Below are 25,190 nucleotides of genomic sequence, written 5' to 3'. Positions count from 1 at the left end.
AAAGCATTGTTTTGTGTGGTCGCATGTACAGTTTTCTTTGAGCTTAATTTGAATTATTTTCTTGGTTAAAAAAAAAAAAAAAAAAAACCTTTGGAGCTGTATTTTCTTTTGTAAAATATCCTTATTAGAAATATATTATTTTATGTGTGACTGACGATTCTTGCATTTGTTGTATGAACGTTTGGGGCATAAAATGTGATAAATGCTTTAAGCTAAATGTATGGCTTTTTAAATAATTATTTACTGTCAAGCTTGTTTATGTTCTATATATATTGTGTGATTTACTAAGTTATTGCACATAATGGTTAAGTATTACGAGCTGGTAAATTGTTTATTGTCTATGTAGATTTTCAGTTTTCTTCACATCACCCTTACCCAGGGCAAACATGCAGTTGTATATTTTGTTTAAAATGGAACTGAACAAATCAAAGCCTGTGTCATGGAAGGCATTGCAGCCACAACTCAAACTAGGCCTACTACACCGATTATGTTCTAAAATGTTTTGCTTACACCCGTTTTGAGTGAATCACTACCCTCCAGTACATTTTTACAGTAACATACTGCTGGCCAAGCCACATCTGTTGTCAAAGCCTGGTACAAGAGACATTTTACATTTAGAGACATACTACATTACGTTTTCATTTGGCCCGAGACTACGCTTTTAAAATCAATATTTATAAGTATAACAATTACAGGTGCTGGGTTTTCTAATGTTTTAATTTCATTTGAAATTGTGTTTTTGTTTGCTTTGTTTTTATCTAAATCCAGATGAATAAAAAAAAGAGAAAATAACAAAATCGCAGTTAAATTTCTTGTGTAAATATTAACTCTCTTCATAAGTGGCAATCTATGAAGATCCACTGACTAGAGCTTGCACATTGCAAGACCTAAATTTAGTATGTTTAAAATGATAAAGTAGACCATAAGAAGCTTATGATTCTTTTTAACCACTGACATTGTTCTGAGTGTATTAAGAAACAAATGCATATGAATGGTGGCCAGAACTTTAAAGGTCCTAAAAGCGCATACAAATAATCCATATGTCTCCAGTGGTTAACGCAGTATATTTAGAAGCGATGCGATAGGTATTTTTTTTTTTACTATACTGTAAATCTCCACTTTCACATTCTTCTTTTGTTTGTGGTGATTCACATTTTGAAAATATGGATTTAACCACTGTAGTAGTGTGGATTACCTTTATGTGTTTTTTGGACCTTCAAAGTACTGGTCACCATTCACTTGCATTGTATGGACCTACGGAGCAGAACTATTCTTCTAAAAATCTTCCTTTGTGCTCAGCAGAAGTCATACACATCTGGGAGGGTGAGAACACCTTTAAATGTGGGGAGGCAATATTTGAGATAAATCAGACAGTGCCCAATACAAAACAAAGGGTTATCAGAAACAAGGATAAGCCTAAATACTCAACTTTGATGCTCGGCTTAGTGCTCACTCTCAAACACATTTTTATAAGTAGAAAATGTAAAGTTCAGCGATTCCAGTACTCCTATAGCAGTGTCCTCTGGGCTGTATAACACACTTCACAAGGCAGGATGCAGCAGACAATCTGGCTCTCTGCGTGTAAATGGTCATTCGGTGACATTTCCAATACTTAACTTGTTGCTAAAACCTCCTTACCGGACTTTCACTTTCTTCATGCAGGAAGAGTCAGTACAGGAATACATTTTTCTTCACAAGTTCACTCCCCATGGAGATTAAATGAATTTATCTCAGACACACAGGCTCCTGAACTTAAATTACTCAAAGAGCTCAGACATCTGCTTCTGGGACCAGACAAAAGAAACAGCTGAAAAAAAGAAAATTTAACCAGAATCCAAGTCAACGTACCATTAAATATACACGTTTTATCCACTGTGTTTATTACACATAACAAATCTTACTGTAAAAAAACAAAAACAAACACACACACACAAAACAACGGGAAAGGAAGAATTATGGAAAATGTAAAAATGAAATGTGATAACTAAATACAAATTAAGGATTTAAGTTTTTTGCAATATCATGGTATATTAACCCCATTGTTCTCAGATGTAAATAACTCTGCAAATAGTGTCTTTTAATATATGCATTAATATGTCAAACCTTTAAAGAGAAACAGAAAATGTGAATTAAATAGAGGAACATTTATATAAAATACTTTTTTACAGCAACACTTAAAAAGTCAGCAACTGAATACAAAAATGAAATGTCCAACTGATATAAATCAAACTGTAGAATTAAAATCACTAACAGTCACTGTGCATAACAACATCATGTACAACTAATTGCCCATCCAAATATGTCCAATATTCAATTCAGATCATGTTATGTTCAGTATAATGCATATCCTTGGAAAAAACAATAAGTCTAACTACAGAAGTTAAATTACTGTTCGTCAGTGGGGTGTAATATACCTCTATCCTGCCTCTTTCCTCAAACAGATATGGTATAATCCATAAATAGACATCCATTAGTTGTGTCTTTAGGCTATGATGGACATACAGATACAGATTCTGACGTGTCTTCATTCAAAACTCACCTTACTGCATCCAGTTTCAGCAACCGTTCTCAAGACTAAAACATGACAATAATTTTTTACAGTACTTAAGTTCCTATTACAGCACCACCCAACAGCACTCCACTTTAAGTATTTAAGTCAGATGCAGAGTGAGAAAGAGGGCCTATAGTCTGGGCTGAGAGATAGAAATGGTGGGACAAAGCCATGGTAGTGTCACAGACTACCAATGTTGGGAAAACTTTTGAGTTTCTCTGGGAAGTCATCTTTATAGAGGACAGGATCAGCACGATGCTCAACAACCTTTAGGGGCATGGTGCCAAACACTGAGGCAAACTTGTTTATGCACTCCGACCTGAAAAGGAAGAAGAAAGAGGCTGAAAGAGTGAAGGCAAAGCACAATATGCATAAAAACAGCAACTCTTTTCCAAGCCATGAATGCAGACTTAAAATATCAGACCTGAAAGAAATAGTTAAAAGTAAAAAGTACACACTTGTGTCATTCCTAACCTATATGATTTCATGTGGAAAATATTATTAATATTAATATCCATGTCTGTTTTTGAATACAATGGTATTTGATAACCACTCACATCAGGGTTAAAAGGATAGTTTACCCAAAAATGAAAATTCTGTCAAAGTTTACTCTTTGTAAATGTACGTTGGATTTGGAACCATATGAAGATGACAATTTTCCTTTTTTGGTGAACTATTCATTTAAAAAAGGATGCAAAATATCATAAAATTGTTTCAAATTACAAGTCTTCTGAAGGCATAAAATAAGTTCGAATGAGACAGACCAGTATGTGTCACTTATTCAGTGAAAATATTGCCGTCTGTTGAGCATTGTAAGTAAATGAGAGAACTTGCTTTCTTGTCAATACACTGCCATCGTATTGAAAGGCCGGTCCAAGATAGTCGGATTTGGAGCGACATAATAGTGAGCAAATTATGACAGAATTTTCATCTTTGGGTGAACTATCCCTTTAACATCGGAAGAGCTTTTCACAAATACTGAAAAAGGGCTCCGTTGAAAACAAACATTCTTGGAAAATTCATTAGTATACAACCAATTGTAATCTTATTCCTGTAGATTTAAAACAGGAGGTGTTCAAAAGTGGAGAGAACAGGAGTATTTGGAGGCTACCATGGATCAGAAGTATTCAGGATTCCAGCATTCCCTAAGCAGTGCAAGACCCTGTATTTATGACAGGAAATGTATTGAAAAAAAGAAACATGTCTAAAGGCCGGAACCCCTTCATCAATCTAACCAGTGTGACCCTTAAAGGGTTCAGAAGTCAGTGAAGCCCTTGATTGGCTGCTACCACTCAGTATTCACTTCCAAGGTCAAACACTCTCTCACAGATAGGTTCAGAGTAAACCAGATCCCTGCTTTAATTTATCAAACACAGGTTGGAAGTATGAAACTATTAATCAAGACTAATTATCCTTCAGTGGATGAAGGAAATGTTGTAATTTTCAAGGAAAATCAATTCAAGTCTTTCTGATGTAAACTTCGAGAAGTTCATACCTTAATTGGAAATGAATTAATGTTTGTGGTGACCATCTGACAGACAAGAAAATCACAGCTCTTTTGACAGGGTACGTTGTTTTCTGGTTCACTGAATTAAATGTTTTGATCTGAGAGCACAGGAAATAACCCACTGGACTTTGGAAATGCCAAGTGTAGCATTTTCACTCTGACAGGCAATGCAAAGTGTTGGAGAGAAATTATTCTACTAAAGAAACTTTTGACACACAGGTGCAGACAGACAGATGAATAAAATAACCTTTTTGACTGCATGAATATTGCAGCATGGACTACGGCTTTGCACGCAAGCTTTATTCTGAGATGGACTAGGTATTGAGTCTCCCTAGTGGCTCGAGGCATACCTCCTATGCAGAGGTACAATGACTCAATTGTTGGTGGAACCCACAACACGTTTCAGATGCAGGAAAAAGCCATGCCAACGTCAAAATGCTGCCAGAACCCCCTTCACATTACAAAAGAGGATCCCAAGTTGTACTGTACCTTTCCACCATGTGTGTCTGGTCCAAAGACAAACCATCGATCGCTGTGCACTCCGGGCACTTGAATTTCTTACGAGGAGTAACCTAGAAAGAGTAAAAAATGCTTTGAGATTACATTTTTGATTGATCTGGTGTAAGATTATCTGTTCTTACCTTTAAGCTGTCACAAAAATAAATAAATAAAAAAGAAATGTGAAAGAAATTACCTAACCTTTTGAACTCTGTAGCTCCCAATTTAGGTCTAAGAAGTCATAACACACTTCCTCATATTAAAAACAACAAAATCTGACCACATTGATAAGGTTGTTTAATAATGAGCTTGCGCTGCAATGAATGGCCACTGTGAAGAGTGTGTGTGTGTTAGTGAGTTTGGGTGGGAGGAGATGGCTCGATGACAGGTCATATAAGTCAGATGTAATTTGAGATCCATTCGTGCCTGTGGCCTAGCTAAATGACCATATCTGCCGCACTCATTAGAAGAATGATGAACAACTCCTCTGCCCCATCCCTCCTTACTCAACACACACACTTGACTGACACTCTCCACAGTGGGAGTGCAGGGTTGGGGCACTAGGAGGTGTTGGTGATGTGGGGATGTGGAGGAGAGAGGGGAGAAGGTTCACAGCAAGACTGACTGCAGAATGAACATGCCCTCGTGAGCTTAGGAAAACAGAGTGCACAAGAGAGAGGCAGACAGTGACACCCAGATAACAGAGGTTAAGGCCAGGGCTTTACAGGCTGCACAGCACCTGGACAGAGTCACTGCAGACTACAGAGGCCAGGGGAAAAGGGCGAAAGCTGATCAGAGACAGAGCACTTGGGCACCCTGTCAGAACAGCCACATTTTTTGAGGAGCCGCACATTCCGGAAGCTGTAACACTCTGTAAGCAAACGCTTCTTACAATATGACCAATTTAACAGACCTTAAAGGGGCCATATTCTACAGTTTAACATAAAAAAAGTTTTTACCACTGATTTCTACTTATAATGCTAGTTAGGACTGGGCTTATATCATGATATGAGTCATTTTATATCACAATAACAATATACTATATAGTGACTAATATATATATATATATATATATATATATATATATATATATATATATCACAATGCAACAAAGAAAATAATACATACATTAAGTAAAAATATCCAACAAAAATAAACACTTGCAGATTGCAAGAGATTACAACAGATTGCTTGTATAACGAGAGATTATCGTCATGCGACAGTTTGCAGATACATTTTTCAGCTCTGCCAGCTTTTGTGAACCCACAGCACAGATGTCAACCTGTTTTAATGAGCTCCTCTTCATTTTTTTTTACCCATTTTGGAGTCATCCCATTCTGTGGAGATGTTTTTATCATTTAGGGTTTTTCCTGGGTCGAAATGATTGAGTATACAACTGAGTATACACATTGAGTATTTCACTCATGTGAAACACAAATGCACATGTCAGATGAGAAGCACATTTAGCGATTTTGAAAAGCCAATCACGAGATGAATGTCATTGAATTTGCTTGGGCGGCAGCAGAACAATTTTCAATGCCGAAAAAACCCTCAAGTTCTTCTTGAAGTTTCTTCAGTTTCTTCAAGTCTCAAGTGAAGCTCTGCCCACATAGATAAGCCTACGTGCACATGGATATTAACCTATTGCAATATACATGATATGGCAAAATCTCTATCGATATCGTTGCCACTATATATCATCATATACAGCCATACTGCTAGTCAAGTTTTTTTTCCACAAAAAATTGGTTGGTCCTAATTTAGTTTTACATGACCACATATAACCCCTCATTGAAGTCTAGTAACACAATAAGCAAACATGCTAAAAAAGGACCTAATTTAATGACATTTGAAATTTCATGATTTGTTACAGTGGAATTGGGGAGGTACTTTGTGGTCCGATTGTTTAGAGCAGAGGTTCCCAACATAGGGTCGTGGCGCAGAACCACATATGCTTTGATGTGGACAAAGACATAAAAATGCACTATTCCAGGACAGCTTGTCAGTGTCCACATCTAATTTAACATGATATAAGCAAAATCTCAACAAAAACATAAAAATATATCCAAAAACCTTGACACCATGGCAACTGTTGCAAAACTTATTTAAATATCGCTCTACCAACAAAGCATCTGATGAGGATGAAATGCACCACTTACACAGTGCACACGTTCATATATGTAAGGAGGATGGCTTCAAGGAAAAAAGGTTGGGAAACACTGGTATAGAGGGTGTACACAGTCATATGGTCCTTTTCCCTCCAAAGTAGTTCAAAGTAGAACCAAAGCAAACTATCAGGCACAGTCATATCGTACTCTGAGGTTATCAGGGCTTGACATTAATGCTTCTCCAGGACAACTGAATTTTTGGAGCAGCAAGTGAAAAATAATTTGACTTGTCCGACCCGACAAGTAGCCTGATGAAAATGTAAATAATGAAAATATAACTGGCTCTATTTGTGCCTAGGCATTTATCACTTATTACAAAGTTTATCTGTAGTCTTATTTTGCTGTTGAAAATAATCCAGAGCGTATAATTTTGTCATTCACTAGCGATCTTGCTGCGTGCTGTTTGACTGACAGGTGGCTTGTGTGTGTGCAGGCTTTACATGTGCTCTGAGAGATCTCGCGCCAATACGGATACACACCTAAATGGTCAAATGCACTTCAATTCCACCAAAATGCCAGTCTTAGTGAGCTATTCATTTAAACACAGTGATTTATGTATAAAATGAACATATACAGTGGAGAAAAAGGTGGATTTGTATCCAAACGTCAGACTTGTAAGTGTTATAACCTAATGAACCCGCTTCTGTCCCTGTGTTGTTAATATTAAACAAACAACCATACAAGAAAACCACTCAATGCTCTTAGCTGGATAACTTTAGCTAAAAAAACATTAATGTATTATTATAATACAGTGAAGACCATTAGCCTATAGTACTGTAGTTATATGCTGCACTCATTGTGAATGTTTACTTAAATGGTTGATACTGTTGTAATTTTTTTTTTTGTTAATTTGTATTTGGTTCTAGTGTTTTTAATTTGTTCTATTCATCACTTTTTTAATGTTATTTTAATACTGACAGTTTACTACTGTTAAATAGGCCATATTACTTACGCAATAAACAAACAATTCTTAACAATTTAGTTAGTGTTAGTCTGTTATTTGGTATGGAATTGAAGCTGATGTCAAAAATCTTCATATTTCACAACAGCCTACTGAAATTTTGGCATTGAGACAATGTATATGTTGTGTATTGTAGATCTTACTGCAATAACATTATGTAAAAGTAGATCTCATTACAAAGAAGTGTGAGCTGTAAATGATGACAAATGGAGGATTTTTTTAATTGACAACCACACAACATAATTTAAAGGTGCTGCAAGCGATTTTAGCATTCTAAAGCATTCACGTGATTGGGCCGTTGAATAAGCCAAGCCCCCTCATTCCAAAATCCCACCCTCCAAAGATAATTTTGAGATCAAAACCAAGCAAAAGAGCAGCATTGTTTGTTCCTGTGACTGTCAAATTCAACAGTGGCACAAAAGCACCCTCAACTGACAAACATTTTAAACCATAGCCTCAATGATCCACTTCAAATACAACACTATGTGGACGAGCAAAACGAAAAGTGTCAATTTCCGTGGTCTAGGGACACATTTTTGCTTGCTGTTTACAATGTCTATAGCGGTCACAGAGACTGGTAAGATATCTCAGGACACCTATTTAATTAATATCTTTGAGGGTGTAGGACACATTTTTGCATACTTTTCCATGAAAAAAATCTATTACAGCACCTTTAAATTTCCTTTTTTTTCTCTGGACAAGAAACTTTTTTAATCAGACAAGTGAATGACCAATTTACATGTCCGAAGGACAAGCACATCACAATGCTTAATGTCGAGCCCTGGAAATGTTACCTTTATTGGGGCTTTGCCAGTGATGTTGGCCACAAGGAAATTCATGGCAATATCCTCACAGTTCATATGAGCATCCACCCAGTTCTTGATATCTCCAGGCATCTTATATGTGTAAAGATAGTTGAAGTACTGGAAAGAAAGAAAAAAAAAAGTGAAAACATTCAACCTATAAACATAACCAACTATGTTTGTGAATATTATCCCTGTAGAGATGAGTGACTTTCTGGGAGAGAGGACTGAAAATCAGTAAGGGTTTTAAATTACAAGTGAGATAACCTCTGGATCTCTGAAGGGCACCACAGAGGGAGGACATTGAGAAAATGAGCACGCATGCTTGTATTATTTTGGCAGAAAGCAACCACGGTCTTAAAATATGGGAGTTTACAGTCCTTGCCACAATTCGGCACTCTACTGTACCTTATGATAGAACGCAGCTCCAGTCAACACCATGGATACTTCATTGGTCCATTCAGATTCATATTTCCACTTGCCCATCTCATGGTCCCATAAATGGAGCCGCCCAGGATATCCAACCAACCTGTCAGGGAACTCACGCCATACCTACAAACAAGCACACAGAAGACGTCTGAGAAATAAAAGAAAGCTTGTCACAGTCTCCAAGACCATACTGGGTCAGTCAAAAGAACAAATAACTGTTCAACAATTAGGGTTGTTTTAGAAAATAGATACTGCCTTCAAAAGAAGGTAAACCCTGGAGATCAGGGTTAATCAATGAAAATTAGATCTAACAGTTTGTTAATCCCAAAGGTGACAGACAGGCCTAAAGTATGTAATTCCTGAGTGGCATAAGCAGGTAGAGTTTTAGCCAAACAGCCATTTCTAAAGCCGTCTTCCATTTCATATAATCATCCATAAATTACACACTATTCTCTCAATAGTATATAAATGACTGCAGGTGAGCTGAAGGCAAGCCTATAGCTATGAAGGGCATTACTTGTCCTGTCATCATATTTACATTTCAAACACCTAATCAGAAAAGGCCTGAACAAAAAAAATAGAGACTTCATCTGTAAAGAATGCTTTGAGATGCCGAGCAATAAAGGATGGTTCAAGAATACTGTGTGACCCAAAGAGGTACTAGGATCACCATTGTGTCTGTGAGGAACACAATTAACCCCAGGCTGCTTCAGGGACAGTATCTGCAAGTAGTGCATTCTAGTAATTTGGGTGAAAAGAAGCTACTTTCTGCTGGGAAAAAAAAAACTTTCTTAGGAGCATAGTGTTGTCAAGGTGCCTATACAGTTTCATAAGCAAGCTATTTTACATAGACGAAACAACAGTGAATCTATAGGTAATGGCTTTCCTAAGCAAATTAATATGTGCGTCCAAAATCATAGTACATGTCAAAAAGAACATCAAAGGCATCAGATGTCCCGTCAAAATTTCCAGCTTATTTCAAATTATGCATGATTTTTGGGCTAATATTACCCACAACTTCTTGCACTACATTAGAGGATTGGCTTTGGTAAGAAGCTGTGCCAAACTTTGAAAATCCATCTGCTGGTGGACATTGTTTCTCTTGAAAAATAAGTGGTTTGCACTTTATATAATATGTTCTTTAGGTATGTATATGAGTAGTATGAATAGATTCTGTGAACGTTGGTATTGACCCATGACCCGAATATATTAAAATATATATACAATTCGCAGTTCTCTGCAGTTCTTTTAAATTCAGCATTTTGAAAGTGATGTCACCTCAGCCCCAGTGGGATTATGGGACAGTAAATTGTCCAGTCGATCCGCTCTTCAGAATCTCGGAAATAGTAGTTCATCCAGGTATTTCTAGATAACTGTTTTATGAATCCTATTTATGAATACTGAGGATTCGGACATACTACTTCATTGGAATACTGTTTTTGGCATACTATACTGGTAGGGAAGTATGGAGTTTCAGACGTAGCACAAGTTTATTTTCCCTTGTGTGAGCAGCTGGGAGCAGACTCTTGTTGCCTCAATGTCTGTGTCTGACACAGTAAGGAAAGACTAAGAATTAATTTTAACATTCAATAAATCAGCAATAATTAATATCTAATTACCTCTAATTAGTTTTGCTTAATTTCTGTCCTGCTAATTATTTTCTATTTCAAATTGTTTTTTTGAGGAGGCACTGCCTCCCTTGCCACCTTGATTTGATCCAATATTATGCCATCATCAGTGCAGCATGCAACTTGAGATTTCATCCACGAAATGCTATACGAAATGATATATATACACTTTATATATTACCTCATATCCAAACTGCAGCTCATCCGACGTCAACATGATAATGTCATCATCGATGGCCAGCACAGCTTCTGTCTCAATCTCATCAAACGGGAAGAAGCGATTGCTGAGCTTGTTTTCTTTGGTGCGGACCACTTTAAGAGGTACTGCAACTTTGGGCCACAGTGACTCTGTTAAAGAGAGAAGTGGAGTATGAAAACAGTGAGCTAATTATAATAATAATACACTTTCGGTTTCAGTGGCGTGCAGTGCAGTGCATAAACCCCTTACCCATTCAAGACTGTGTCACTCTGCTAATACAAATTAATTACAGAACCCTTCAAAATTTCCTGTAAAGGGGGACGCAGTAACGTAGAGTTACAGCGTGATAATTTGACTAGCTGTGACACAACACTTACTCCATCAAACAGGAGAAACAACGTTAAGTTATTTAAGGTAGTATACGATTATTAAATTGTTTTAAAGTTGAATACTATTGTATTTTAATGCATTTATTTTCTAAACGCATATACATTTTTTTAATAGAGGGAAAAAAGGCTTCATAATTTAAATACATTTTCCTCTTCCGTTTATGTCACACTTTCTCTGTACGGTTTGAAGGAGCTGACTGCACACCACTGGTTGGTTTTCTTTTGGAGAAGATGAGAAAACATTGAGAGATGGCAGTAACTGTGGAAAAGAGGGCGTGGATGGATAAGCCTAAACACTTCAGCGAGTAAAAGCACATATGAGTCGGTCTACACTTAGAATCCTCCCAGAGCACAATAGACAACGCGCTATATTTTCAGTTGTGTAAGAGCTTGGGAGATGTTCATATCATGCAAAAGGCAGCCGGCACACAGAGTGTCACCTAATAAAACTGATGAGAGTGTCTACTGGAACTCAAACACAGAGACCCTCAGACTGGGGAAGAGTCTGCAATTATACCTCTACCCCAAAGCCCAGCTTAGAGACCAGGGAAAATTTAAGGAGATCTGGAATGAGCTCATCACCGATTGAGTCTCGGTTAGTCTGAAACAGTTCTGTCTACCCTGTTTGTTTCACAAAATAACAACAAACTATGAAGAAAAAAGAATAAGTATTTCCTAACTGCCGGAAAGCCTTTGTGGCCCCAGACTAAGGCTGAAAGAAGAGCCAGATCTTCTCATGCAAGAAAATTGATCCTGTCACCACATCCAAGCCAGGCTCAGAAGGTTCAACAAAGACAAAAATAAACACAGACAAGATGAAGTAAGGACAAAGATGAGTAACAGTTCAACACACTAACCCACGTAATCCAGAGCGCCACACAGTACACACATTTATATGTCCACACATCATAAATCTCTTGCTACAGTGCCATAAGGACTAACAGGAATCTTGACTGCAGCAAACAACTTTTTGACCACAATGCCCATAATCACATCCTTGCACTGTACAGAAAATTAATAAGTTTGGGCTGTACTTCGTGTACGATTATTTTAAAAGAGCTTTAGCAAATTATATCCACTGTGATATAACCATATGAAAGCTCTCCCCTGTGTATTTAACCAATTGAGAAACTCCCAAGACACAATCCTTTTGTCAGTGTTTGCCAGCACCTCATTAAAATGACAAACAGTCAAGACATGGGCAGCTACGGAGGCTCGAAATAAACAAACACAATCAGTGATGGAAAAGTGTGTGGAGGAAATCCATCATCTTCAAGGCTTGAGCCCTTGGTTGACCCATGAACAGACCTTTTAGTTCTAATGGGTAACAAAGCTTGAGCCTGGCTTCAGCGACGCCTCTAATCAAAGGAAACAGTGAGCCATTAGTCCACTTCAAAGTATTTCCCTTCATAATGACATAACTAAAATCTATGGAGAGGATATATTTAATTCCCCATTGCTCTTTTTTTTCCATACTCAAAGGACTCCATAAACAGACGCATACCTAACTGCCTTGTTAAGCAGTATCATTAGAGGCACAGCCACAATAAATAACTACTAATATCATCTCTAAAGGCTATTAATTTGACCACAATTGTAGGATAGGGAGATCATTAGGGGAATGATCCTTTTGGTTGCATAATAATGTTTAGGGTAGAAGTTTGGTGAAAACAAATCATAAATCAAAATTAATTAAAATATAATTAAATTGTACAGTCTGGAGCAATGGGACCTTTAGACATCAACAGCTCATGGACAGCAACTGGCTAATGAGAAAAGTAAATAATATTTCAAGTAAAGCCGTATGCCAACTGATGTGCCAAACACTTTGGTTCTAACTCTATATCTGAATATAAACCAGGTAGTTTTGTCCCCAGAGTCAGGCATATGATGTTATCAACTCTCCATTCTAAAGGAATAGGATTTTGGCTAATCACTGACTTATCATTCATCTGGTCCATATCAGGGGTTTCATGCCTTTTCTTAGAGCTGCCCGACTGAATCTCCTATTGGTATCACAGAAGTTGATATAAAAGAAGTTTCATTTAGCCAATCACTTTCAAATGAAAAGCATTTCATTTATCTGAATGCTTGAATTAATATGTGGGTTTCCACATCATTGGACCAATTAATTTCCATCACTGTTCAGACTCCAGTTGTTTATGATTACAGAATAATTTGATAGCTTCTGAAATTACAAAAATCAATTTCTAACCCAAGAAGGTTTAGAGTGAAGCATAGCTAGAAAAAAATATTTACTATAGAAATTTCCTTTGACTTTTTCATGTTTTAATGAATATCACAGTCCGACTCTAATACAATAGCAATCGATAGTGACCGAAAGATTAAAAAAGGGCCCAAAAGAATCACAAAAGTAGTCCATACATCTCATGTGTAATATATCAAGTTCTCTGAAGGCATACAAGACATGAGAGTATTTTGTTTTTGGTGAACTATTCCTGTAATTTCCATGACTGATCCAATATAATAATATTTATTCTCAAGTGTTTGCACTACAACGTGGCACTGACCTTCAGGAGGGCTCTTGTTCTGGTTGTTCCACACCACCAGTAGCTTGCCCAAACTGGGCACCTTGGAGATCTCAGTAATGACCCTAAAGAGGCTCTCGATTCGATCATAGGTCAACACCACAGCAGTGAACCCAGGTGAGCGTGGTGGTATGAGGGGAAGGAAAAGCGGGCTGTTCACACTTGACCATTTCTGTTGCGAAAAAACAAACAACCAATTCATCAGACAATTCAATGTAACAGTTTACATTGTACAGTAACAGTTTACATTGTTTCATTTTACAAATGCAAGCACATTCAATAACTTAAACCTATTTAATGACTTAATGGGCAGTCAGATAACCTCCAGCCCCAAAACATGGCTTTATTTAGAAACACATTTGGAAACTAGCTCAGCCTATAAAATTGAAAGATTACCAAGAATGCTAATAATCAGCAGTGGTGGTGTGGAATGTCAAGCTCACAAACAACAATGATTAGGACAGAGTTAACAAACAGCTGGAGCAGCATGCCATGACATTTCAGTATGCCAAAGCATTTGCCTAAACCTTCTATTCCAAACTTGGGCAATATGTGAGTACTATGAGCCTCCTTAGCCTGTCAGAAGCCAAGATTTTACTCTCCATAATCTAGAGAAATACTATGAGCTAGATATGGAGCAACCCATAAAGCATCTCTGCTATTGCAGTCCACTAAAACTTCTATCAAAGTTTAATCCGCTAATGGCTTTGTGTGTATAGGTGCCACATTCCTTGCGGTAGCCTACATTTGGAAAGAGGAAAGATTAAGAGAGAATATTTTCCTTAGCTGACCTGAGTGAAATCTGCCGGTAATTTTTGAAGAGATGGAGAAAACACGGAGAAACCAATATACTATGTGCCCGATATTAAGAGCAGTGTTTGCATTGGCTAAATTAAATACTACTTTTCTTTAGGCTCTTTGTCATTCCATGGCATCCTTCCATCATATTCCTGTCAACTGTTATGTATCTGAATTTGATTAGAATGTTAAACTTCCTGGTGCTGTTTTTAAAAATAAAATGCACACATCTGTTATCCACCAAAGCTAGATCAAAACATCAATGACTAATAACATTTCTTCATCTTTTTCCCCATCTTACGAAAAAGTATAGTAAATGAGCACTTCATTAGACAGTGAAGCATTTCTCACCAGCAACTGTGATTAACAACAAATCACAGAAGCAGGTGTAATCAACACCAACTGACTAGGGTTAATCCAATCAAGAAATCATCAGCACTAGTTGCATGTCAAATATGGATGATCTGCCCCCACTGCAGATACCATATATCCCAGGTACAATACCATAACAGGCCCTATCTTTCTCATAATTCCATAATATGCTGAACTACTGCCATCTTATTAACAAAACAATTAGATTAACACTTATGTTCTCATGCCTATAACTGAATATCTCATGTTTATCTATTTTATATAAATTTCTACTATATTGTTTATTCTGTATGTATACAGTCTTTAGGTGTATATAAAACTTTACTGTCACTGTTAATGCACCAGACCACCAACAAAGCAAGTTTAAAGAAAAGTCTTAAATGTAAAGTGATACACCTCTTAATAAGGACAATTCCGATTCCAATTTGGACTTGCATCTTTATGTTGCTATTTATCCCGAGCTGTTTTGTTGAGAGCGGAATTTTATGATCGCACTCTTGTGAACTCTTTTGCAGCAGGGTTCCAGATGAGTCCTGGCAGGACCGGGGTGAAGCAGGGGTGCTGGGACATTATCGGCGTCAGTGGCTGTCTCCTGCCAGTGTGGGGCTTGGCTCATCTTCCTGGCCCACTTTAAAACAGCCTGTAAACTCCCAAAGTTGCATGGACTGGGGCCCAGATCAAGTGACGCTGTAAAGTAAATATTGCGAGCACTTAAAGGGCCTCTGATGCAGTCATGAAGACTGCTGTTTATAGACTTTAAGAAAAAGGACTGAACGCAGGCCGAGTCCACACACTTTCGCTGCCATTTCATGGTCACTTTGACTTCATCATTGGAGAAGAGACACAAAAAGAAGGGTCAATTTATTTTTTTTGTGATTACCTTTATGTATTGGCATTGCAAAACCACCAGTTTTTTATTTTTGTTTTACTTGGTTTAACCACGACGGGCATCTTTGTGTCATGGCACATGAAAGAATTTAGGTTATACAGCTGTTTACGGAAACCTCAATATCTTGGCTCAGGATGGTCGTAGCTCCTTGGAACAAAAACTGTTATCTAGAGCACATTACAAGGTACATGAACATATATAAACATTTTGCACATTATTGTTCCTTAGACTTAGAACTTAAGTCCTAATGTAATGCTCAAGATTGCTCAAAGCTCCACTTTTAGGGTCAATTTATAATGGGAAGGGTTAGAATTTTTTAGGGGGTAGCTAGGTAAGTATAGTGTGCATGCAGAACATTTCAGGTTTGAGACTTTTTTTTTTATTATTCCCCTCACTTTAGGATTGAATATCTCTGATGGAGGACCAGATAGGAACCTGACATTTTCACAGAAATAAGTCCTCTATAGTAGAATTCTGCTGTAAAAAAATTGGTTAAAGAGCTAAAACTCTGGGGAAAAGCCTACTTTATTCATGCATTTTGAGAAATTATGTAATATATGCATAACGAATAATAAAAATGAACAGTATTTTACAGTAATTATGTTTATGATTGACCTACAATAGCTTATACTTGTCAATGAGAACCAAAATGTTACTACTTTTGATATTGGCAACACTGAAGCATGATCCACCACAGCGTTCTTCAAAAAGTTCATAAACAAAAGCATTTTGTTTTAAGTAACCTTAATGAAATTTGTGTGGAGTTTAAGAATCAGCACCCAGAGTTAAAGATAGGGAGATGTGTGGTGTGCTGCCAGGAGCATCTGGAACTCACACTGTCTGTGTCTGCACACAAAATCAAAACATCAACCTGATGGTTCAGTCAGCAAAGCTAAAAGTGGACATCAAGGACATGCTGGAACTTCTAGTCTGTGACATAAACAGTTATGCGACCAGTGTCCAGGTATAGAGGCCTTAGTGTAGATGCTTGAAGAGTCAGGAAAAGATGACCCACTTCCTGATAACATCTCCTTTAATCAATGTGTTACAACTGACAGAGTAGATATGATCACTGTCTCCCTAGTGATAAATTCTCAGTTTCTCCGGCTGAGAAACTCAATGCGTTAAAGACACATTATTGGTTGAGGACATCAGCGTGGAAAACTTTGTTCATTTTGCAAAATTCTTCCACCCAAATGGACCAATGTCTACTGAGGACAAATTGTGTTGAACAATGTTCTCAGAAAACTGACACCTGCCAAATTGACTACTTTCACCGGATGCTCCCAAAACATTTCAGAGAGACTGAGTTAGGAAATCTCACAGCTTCTAATAAAACAGGTACATGTAAGCATGTAAAATACTGTTAATTTGTATTATTTATTATGCTTATATTACATCTGTTCATTTCTGAAAATGCATGAATAAAGTAGGCTTTTCCCCAGATTTCTATTAGCCTTTGCTCTGTAACCAGTGGAATCTCAAACAGCAGTTTGCAGAATGCAATTAGCAGAATGCAAATATAGAGGACTTATTTCTGTGAAAATTTCAGGCTCCATTCTGGTCCCCCACCAGAGAAATTCAACCCAAAAGTGAGGGGAATTGAAAAAAATTGCACCTTCTCGCCCCCATAAAAAAAGAAAGAAGATGATAAAAAAAAAAGAGAAGTCTCAAACCTGAAATGTTCTGCACGCACACTATACTTACCTAGGTACCCCCTAAGAAATTAAGACCCTTCCCATTTTAAATGGACCCTAAAAGTGGAACTTTGAGCAATCTTGAGCATTACATTAGGACTTAAGTTCTAAGTCTAAGGAACAAGAATGTGCAAAATGTTTATATATGTATATGTACCTTGTAATGTGCTCTAGATATCAGTTTTTGTTCCAAGGAGCTACGACCATCCTGAGCCAAGATATTGAGGTTTCCGTAAACAGCAATTTAACCAATATTTTTCATGTACCATGACGCAAGATGGCCTAAAGAAACATTTTAAATGGTCAAGCAACCTGTATTGGACCACTTGAGATGGACTGACCCAGAAGCAACAAATAATGAACAGCTTACTGCAACATCAGCGTTAAATTTGGAGCCTGCAATAAACTGCACTGAGCACTAATAGCTAATATAACACATTTTTCATTTTATGAAAGCTAATATAACACATTTTATAACACATGAAGCAGAGCTACAATTGCACTATCTAGGTCTGTTAAACCATCTTCGCAAAAATCAGCCTTGTACAATTTCAGTCAGACAAAAGGATTTGCAATAAAAAGATTATTTATTATTTTAGTCCTACTAAAATGAACCTTTAAAAATGAAAACATACTTAAAGTGAACTGAAATATATACAGTACTGTGCAAGTCTAAGGCACATAAGATGTTTAAAAAAATATTTGTCTAAAGATGGTTAATTTAAATCTTAAGCTTTTTAGTAACAATAGGAAATATACATTTTAGACTCCCAAACATTCCTTTTGCAAATAGAAAAGATTAGAAGAACAGGGAGCCCTGCAACAGATGGCATAGCCCCCACAGAGCCCCCCACTGAACATCAAGTCAGTCTGGGATTACATAAAGAGACAGAAGCAATTGAGACGAAGAAGAGAAGAACTGTGGTGAATTTTTCAAGCAGCTTGAAACATCCTATCTGTCATTAACAAAAAATATACCAAGGAGAATTGGTGCTGTTTTAAAGGCAAATGTGGTCATACCAAATATTTTTTAATATTAACTGGACTTTGTATGACGTTAATTGATAAATGAAAACTATTTATTCCATTATTTTTGAAGACATCCTCACTATGCAATGTTTTTCAAAAGTGGCTAAAAAAAATTTGCACACTTTTGAAGTTTCTATTTGTGGTTTGAGGTCTTTAAATTAATACTTACATTTCCTGTATAACAGTAGTGATAACACTTCCTGCAAATAAAGGAGACTGTAGTTTGATTAAAAACTCAAAGGCCCCACACAATGAGGCCCGCTATGGTATTGATATCCTTCAGCATGGCTGGCAGGGAGCACACTACACCCTCCTATACAGCAGCTGCTGCAGGTGCCCGCAAATACAGAGCAGTGGTAAAACAGCTCCCTAGCAGCGTCAGCCATGGTCTGTCACCATGGACACAGCCGTCCTTCACACAACATCAGAAAACCATCCCGCTAATAAAAACAAAATTTATATGCCAATGGAAATTTCTTTGAGGTGCCTGACACGGACACTAAAACAGAGGGGGGAAATAATAAAAGTACCACTGTGACATATAAGTGGTAAGATGAATAAAGTAGAACACAGGGGTGTGGTGTACGCAAGCTCAGACAAAATGCTCTGCTCTAATTGGGCAGGCTCCAGTGCGTTTCAGTGTATGCTGAGCCTTTACAATTTGTACAAGTAAATAAGCAGGAAAACAAGACAAATTTTTCATTCCGACAGTCAACGCCAGAATATTTGCTTAGTGTTGACCTGATATGAAGAACAAGCAGTAAATGACTGGGTACTCAACTTTTGGTTAGTTTCTGTAAAAGTGCATTTGCACTAGGGTTGCAACGGTATTAGATTTTCACGGTATGACAACGCTCTCAGAAAATATCACGGTCTCACGGTATCTCAGTATACGGTATTACACAATTACTATTATCAGTGAAAACAAAAGGGTTATTTTATTTATTAATTTATTTTTGAGCAAACACTATAATAATTGAAACTTGAAACCTGAAACCGTTTATTTTATTGAAGTATGTGTTACACTTTTAAGAATGATGTGGCGTCCACTCTTGGTACATATGTGTAAAAAAAAGTCTCCCTTTTGAAAATAAATAAATAGAAAAAAATAAGAAAGCTAACAGAATTATAAACATGATAAAAAAATATCATGTAACTATAACATGTTATATAACTAAAGCATGTTAGTTTACATGTTATCATATCTTGTTAAATTAACAACTAAATGAAAAATATTATCAGCTGTGTGAGCTTTTAAAGTAATGTCTTATGATTATTAACAGTTAACATATACTGTAGGTGCGCGACAACGAGGCCAGACTGCTCCTGTCTGTAACTTTAACTCGGTGCTTCTCAACTGGTTTTGCTTCAGGACAGATTTTACATTGGAAATCAAGTGTCGACCTGCCATAGATTAAACATAACCTGTATTTAATGTATCCTGGGTTGCATTTCCTTTTAAGTTGCATAGTTTTGTTCATGGTTTTCCAGTACAAGGACATGCATCAAGTGTCATTATTTTTGTTAACAAAATCTACAGGAAGTTTTCTCTCCCCTTTTAAAAGTTGAAGAGCATATTTACTAATATGAGCCCATTATTATCACGTTTGTTACCCAATATTACATATTTATACACATATTACACAGAAGGAAACATTACCATGGTTAGGTCAGTGTGCTAGTCATAAATAATATTAATAATACATTAATGTATTTATGAAAAATAAAAGAAACTTTAACTAAAACTGCCACTGTTGATATAAAATGAGGTCTAATAGATTCTACCTCTAGATTATTTCATATGAAACTATAACATTTTGTCAAAATATAACAGTTTCTTTTACTCATGTAAAATCCTGAAACAAATTTGTAAAGGTGATGTGTGTAATTATTAATATTTTTAACTATTTTGTTAAAGGGGCCACATCGGGCTGTTAATAGGGGGCCACATTGTATTGCTTTTGAGATACAATGTTCTGCATTGATTTGGTTTTTGTATCTTTTAAGCCCAGGAATAGTTGTGTACTCAATTTTCTGAAGTGTATCTGTGACTAATGGGACTATTCTGCAATTGCCTAAAGTATTGTATTGCTCTACAAAGATAGATACTTTTCTATCAGGCATTAAAAATCTGAATAAAGGCGGAGATTATAAATTTCTTTTGCCATCTCTACTTCCCTGTTAATTTATTATTCAGTTTTAATAATAATAATAAAAAATTATTTTTTTTTTTTTATAGAAATTGTAATATTTGTCGCAAAGTTTACATGCTAAAAGAGTCATGATGCGGGTCTCCTCGATGGATTGACTTTCAGCACACAACTGAATAACACAACTGCATGAATATGATAAATGAAAACTGCAAGAGTTAGATTAATATACAGGTGTGAAGGGACTTCAACTTTTCTAAATTGCACAAATAAAAAATACATTTACATATTTGTCTCTGGCTTGCTTTTGCTCGCATGTCAATGATTACCCCTCCGTGTGTCAATGATGGCGAGATCTACTTTTATATTTAATTTAATCAATGAGAAGGTTTACCTGCAAAATTAGTAGCACCAATCATCACAAGCAGCCTCAAGAATGGACACAGAGTAGCTGTATAACACTTTTCCTTGAGCAGAATGTTGCACTACAGATTGCTAAGTTTGTTCAAAGGAGAAAGCGAGACGTGCATGGTTGCCAGATTGCACAAAATAAGTATAACATTAGGCGGAATATTTCCAATTTGCGCAAGTTTAAATCTCAAACTGGGGGTGTTTCGTCTCTTATCTGGCAACCCTGAGCATGTTAAACGCTTGTGGAGACGCGTTAGGTCCCAATGCAAGTTAAATGAAATATCCAATGCTGGCATTGCTCTTTCCCTGCTGTCCCCAGTCCGAATAGACCAGTTGAGAAAACTGCTTAACTCACACACACACACACACACTCATGTCAGACCCTCTCGCTTCTCTCAGACACTTTCTCTACTGCGCGCGTGTGCTCATGTGAGATTCTCCATCCGGTTGCATTTTCCGGTTCTCAATACCGTAGATAAGCAAATGTACATGGTATGATAACCGTCAATTTTCAAACCGTGATATACCATGAAACCGGTATACCGCTGCAACCCTAATTTGCACAAACCAAAATCAGCAGCATTCGATAAGAACAGACTCTCCAAAGTCTGAAATACTTTGCCAAAAGTCCCCTTTGACTCTCTTAATTTCTCTGTGGAATTCCATCCCCTAATGACAGGGCCGTTTTTATCATAGATATGAAAATGTGGGCGTTGGGTATAATCACACACGACGAGCTTGTTATTGGGAACCAGTATTCTTTTGTCACAAGTAAAAGGTGGATATACAGGCGGCTTGAGTGACAATGAGGGATTGCAGGCCGTTTCATGTGGGCTTGGTGATTCTTGCAGCTGGGATCATACTAGTACAGCTTTGGGATTAGTCGAAAATGGAACCCAGATGAAAACGTGGACGCCTGTTCAATTGCAAAGGCTGAGTCCGCTGAACATTTACCTCCAGATTCTCATTGAAGCTGATTGACAGAGACTGGGCTAAAATAAGAGCTGCATTCTAATTGGCAGGAGTGGCAGCAGATTCCTGCAGATTTGGACTGTCTGGAATTGGCAGGGGTCACGTTGCTTTACTTTAGTCCCTCAAAAAAGATGAACAGAGTCTGCCTTCTTTTCAATGCAGGAAAGAAGGTGCCATAGACATTAGACGAATACATGTTTACAATCACAGGGTGTAAGTAGCTGAAAAAATACATTACACTCCTTTACCTTTTCCTGTTATTTAAGCACTTAAAAGGCTGAACTGGTGCCCCAAAAACAAGTGATGCTAATAATTCTTCTCAGATAATAAATGTACAATGGAACATAAAGCATTCATTTGCTTAGCACAGGCTGGGTTTAAGTTCCCTTAGAACTCAAGCACAAAAAGATGCCTGTACTGACAACATCTCAAAAGGCAGTGCTGGAGAAATGTGCTTTCAATTAAGTCACGGTGGATGTAGGAAAGCAGAACAAGAAATGCACTAGATTTATGTACTTCTCCAATTCTGCTCGGTGTGCTTTTACCAAATATCGAGAAAGTATTTAATCTCTCCTGTAACACTAAAGCGGCCAGAAGACAGAGGCAGGACAATTAGCCTCTTGTGGGTCCGGATCCCTCCGTTAGATCTTCGAACCTGTTTACAAGCACTTAAGATTTTTTTTCAGGGTTTTGGGTTTCATGTAAACACGAACGTCATTTTCCTTATGCTGCTTATGGGATTAAGAGAAAGGTTTTACACACCTAGGTTTCTCCTGGAGAACATGGCTTTTGTGGACATGTAAACACATAAGCAGCGTTCTGATTTAAAAATATATATATATATATATATATATTTTTTAAGAGTGTGCATATGCATGGAACAGCATAATTGACCCTTTGCTAAGCCCCAAATTAAAAGTGTTCCGGACCAATCCTATCTCAGGAACTGTTGCCATGCACCATTTCTCTTACAAGCGCTTTTTTCCCCAACAAGAGTAAAGAGTGGTTGAGCCAAGTGGAATTTGATAGAAATTAACAAAGAATTTAAAAAAACATTGTTGCTGGGCCACTTGCAATAGTGACACAAGGTACCTATAGAGTGGATGCTTTCGCTGTGTTTTTTCATTCTTTTTTTAACATCTTTAAATAAATCTTGAGAAATGCATGCTATGGATTAAACTGTCAGCTCTCATTCCCCAAGGAACATGTATAACGTCAGCAAGGACACCTATATTTGCTCTAAGGTAAATTAAAGCTAATAAATAAAAATGTAAGTATTGATTTAGGTCTTAATAAAGGCGATAGTTAATAAAGAGTTAATTACATTAATAGCAGTTATGCTATAAATAGAACACTACCGTTATCAGGTGTGTATTGCCATCAAATGGTCTTGTTCTCCTTTCAAGTGATTCTGATAATCATTTAACTTAATTCTGATTCACAGTCTCCACAGTTTTCAATCAAGTGTAATTTAACAATTTAGTTTACAAAAGTTGTCAGATAAATATGCTTTACATTCTACTCCAAATAAGATTATTATCAATTTAGTTTATGAGAATATTTTGCTATAAAAATCGTGCTGTTCAGGACAATCTCAAATTCATTACAATGGGAAGTTCTGCAAAACTTGTAAGAGTGAGCAGTGGTAACCAAGTGGGTGGAGCTTAGTGAAGGGTCAATAAGCATAATAAGATGCAGCCCCACATCAACAAGCCAACTAATGGACACACTATAAACTACACCAAATTATACACACCATTAAAAATAACTACTGTCCCTCATGTCCGTTTATATGCGTTCAAGTACATTGGGGGAATCCAGGAGTTTGACATAAGAGGGAAACCCCACTATTGCAGTGCAATTCCACAGTAGGTTACAATGGAAAGTTAAGAAAACCAACACAGAAACAACTCTGGCATATCTAGAAATAAATCGAAACACCAGAGAATAAAAAAATAGCAAAGTCGTCTTCAGACACCATGTTCGCCATTAACACAAATGTTAATTTATGTAGTTGTGGAGAAAGCATCTTACTGACTGAGCCACCTGAATATGGGGGTAAAGAGAAAGCTGCTAACACAGCACATGTAAACAGGAATGCTGCTTTCAAGTCTTAATCAGCTTTCTTGCAATAAATGGCTTTCTGGTGTCTATGTAAATGAGCTGACTGTAGATAGCGAGAAGATGAGAACTGACCAAGGATGACAACATCAGGAGGAACTCCTAACAAACTGCATGCTCCTGTTCCTGGTCTCTCTTTTGGCTGCATACAAAATCAGAGATGAGGTCAAGAACAAAATAATCTTGGAATGTTGGGATTTTTGACCGCATACTGCAAAGGCAGCATTTGTGAAATGAGTGAGTCTCTAAGTTGGGATCCGCAGGGCTCCAGACTAAAATAATTACTAAGGAGCCATTGGCTCCTAAACTGAAACATTTAGGAGCCAAATGGCTGTTTAAGTTGCCACATCACAGAATAGCTCGATTTTGATTGTTGTTCAATAGCGAGATAGAAAGCCAAAGACAGCTGTTAGAGCATTAATCAGGTGTTTAATACATATACTGTATAGTTGAGTGCACACATTTGCATTCCCCTTTTGTCTCAAAAGTTTTCACACCCCTTGCAGAATATATACAAATATAAGTTAAAAGATATTTTCTATATTTGTACTGCCCTTCATATTCTACATAACAGGTATAACATAGGTCTTAAGTATCAAAAGCTGGATCTTACATCACAAATATATATATATATATATATATATATATATATATATATATATATATATATATAAAACATTTTAAAAATCTTATTCTTTCTTTACTGTGACTAGCTGGTCCAGACACAGACAACAAGAGTGTAAATTGAATGAAATCCCATATGAAGTTTATTGTGCTACTCTAATTCCAATCTATATAATCAAGAAAAAAACATTTGGAACATAACACGGAACATATAATTATAAAGAAGCCCGAAATACACATGGGAGTGCTATTTTGAAATGTCTGTGCTCTCAGTTGTGATGGTTGATTCGCTGAGAAAGCGACTCGACTTCACACTGCTAACTTGAGCTCCTGAATTCAAACGAGCTCTTGTCGGGTGATTCATTATAAAGACCCGGTTCAAAAGTAATTTGTTCATGAATCAGACATCATGGCTCGCACTGTGATTGTTGTTGCGTGCAGCCAG

At 37.0% G+C, this 25,190-nt stretch overlaps 1 protein-coding gene across 2 annotated transcripts in view; it reads right to left on the bottom strand.

The window, feature by feature from the left end:
- Nucleotides 1–1,865: 1,865 nt before the first annotated feature.
- ext2 (exostosin glycosyltransferase 2) overlaps nucleotides 1,866–25,190 on the bottom strand; it is a 42,840-nt gene continuing 19,515 nt past the window's right edge. For both annotated transcript variants that reach the window (XM_052154318.1, XM_052154308.1), the window contains exons 10-15: nucleotides 13,665–13,854; nucleotides 10,727–10,893; nucleotides 8,897–9,040; nucleotides 8,480–8,608; nucleotides 4,548–4,630; nucleotides 1,866–2,870 (exon numbers count right to left, since the gene is read on the bottom strand). In XM_052154318.1, coding sequence (XP_052010278.1) covers nucleotides 2,732–2,870; nucleotides 4,548–4,630; nucleotides 8,480–8,608; nucleotides 8,897–9,040; nucleotides 10,727–10,893; nucleotides 13,665–13,854 — 852 coding nt within the window. In that variant the 3' untranslated portion in view covers nucleotides 1,866–2,731. The remainder of the gene's footprint in view (nucleotides 2,871–4,547; nucleotides 4,631–8,479; nucleotides 8,609–8,896; nucleotides 9,041–10,726; nucleotides 10,894–13,664; nucleotides 13,855–25,190) is intronic.

The sequence above is a fragment of the Xyrauchen texanus genome, chromosome 2 (genome assembly GCF_025860055.1).
Source record: "Xyrauchen texanus isolate HMW12.3.18 chromosome 2, RBS_HiC_50CHRs, whole genome shotgun sequence".
NCBI lineage: Eukaryota > Metazoa > Chordata > Actinopteri > Cypriniformes > Catostomidae > Xyrauchen > Xyrauchen texanus.
This window is presented reverse-complemented; position numbering and strand designations above follow the sequence as displayed.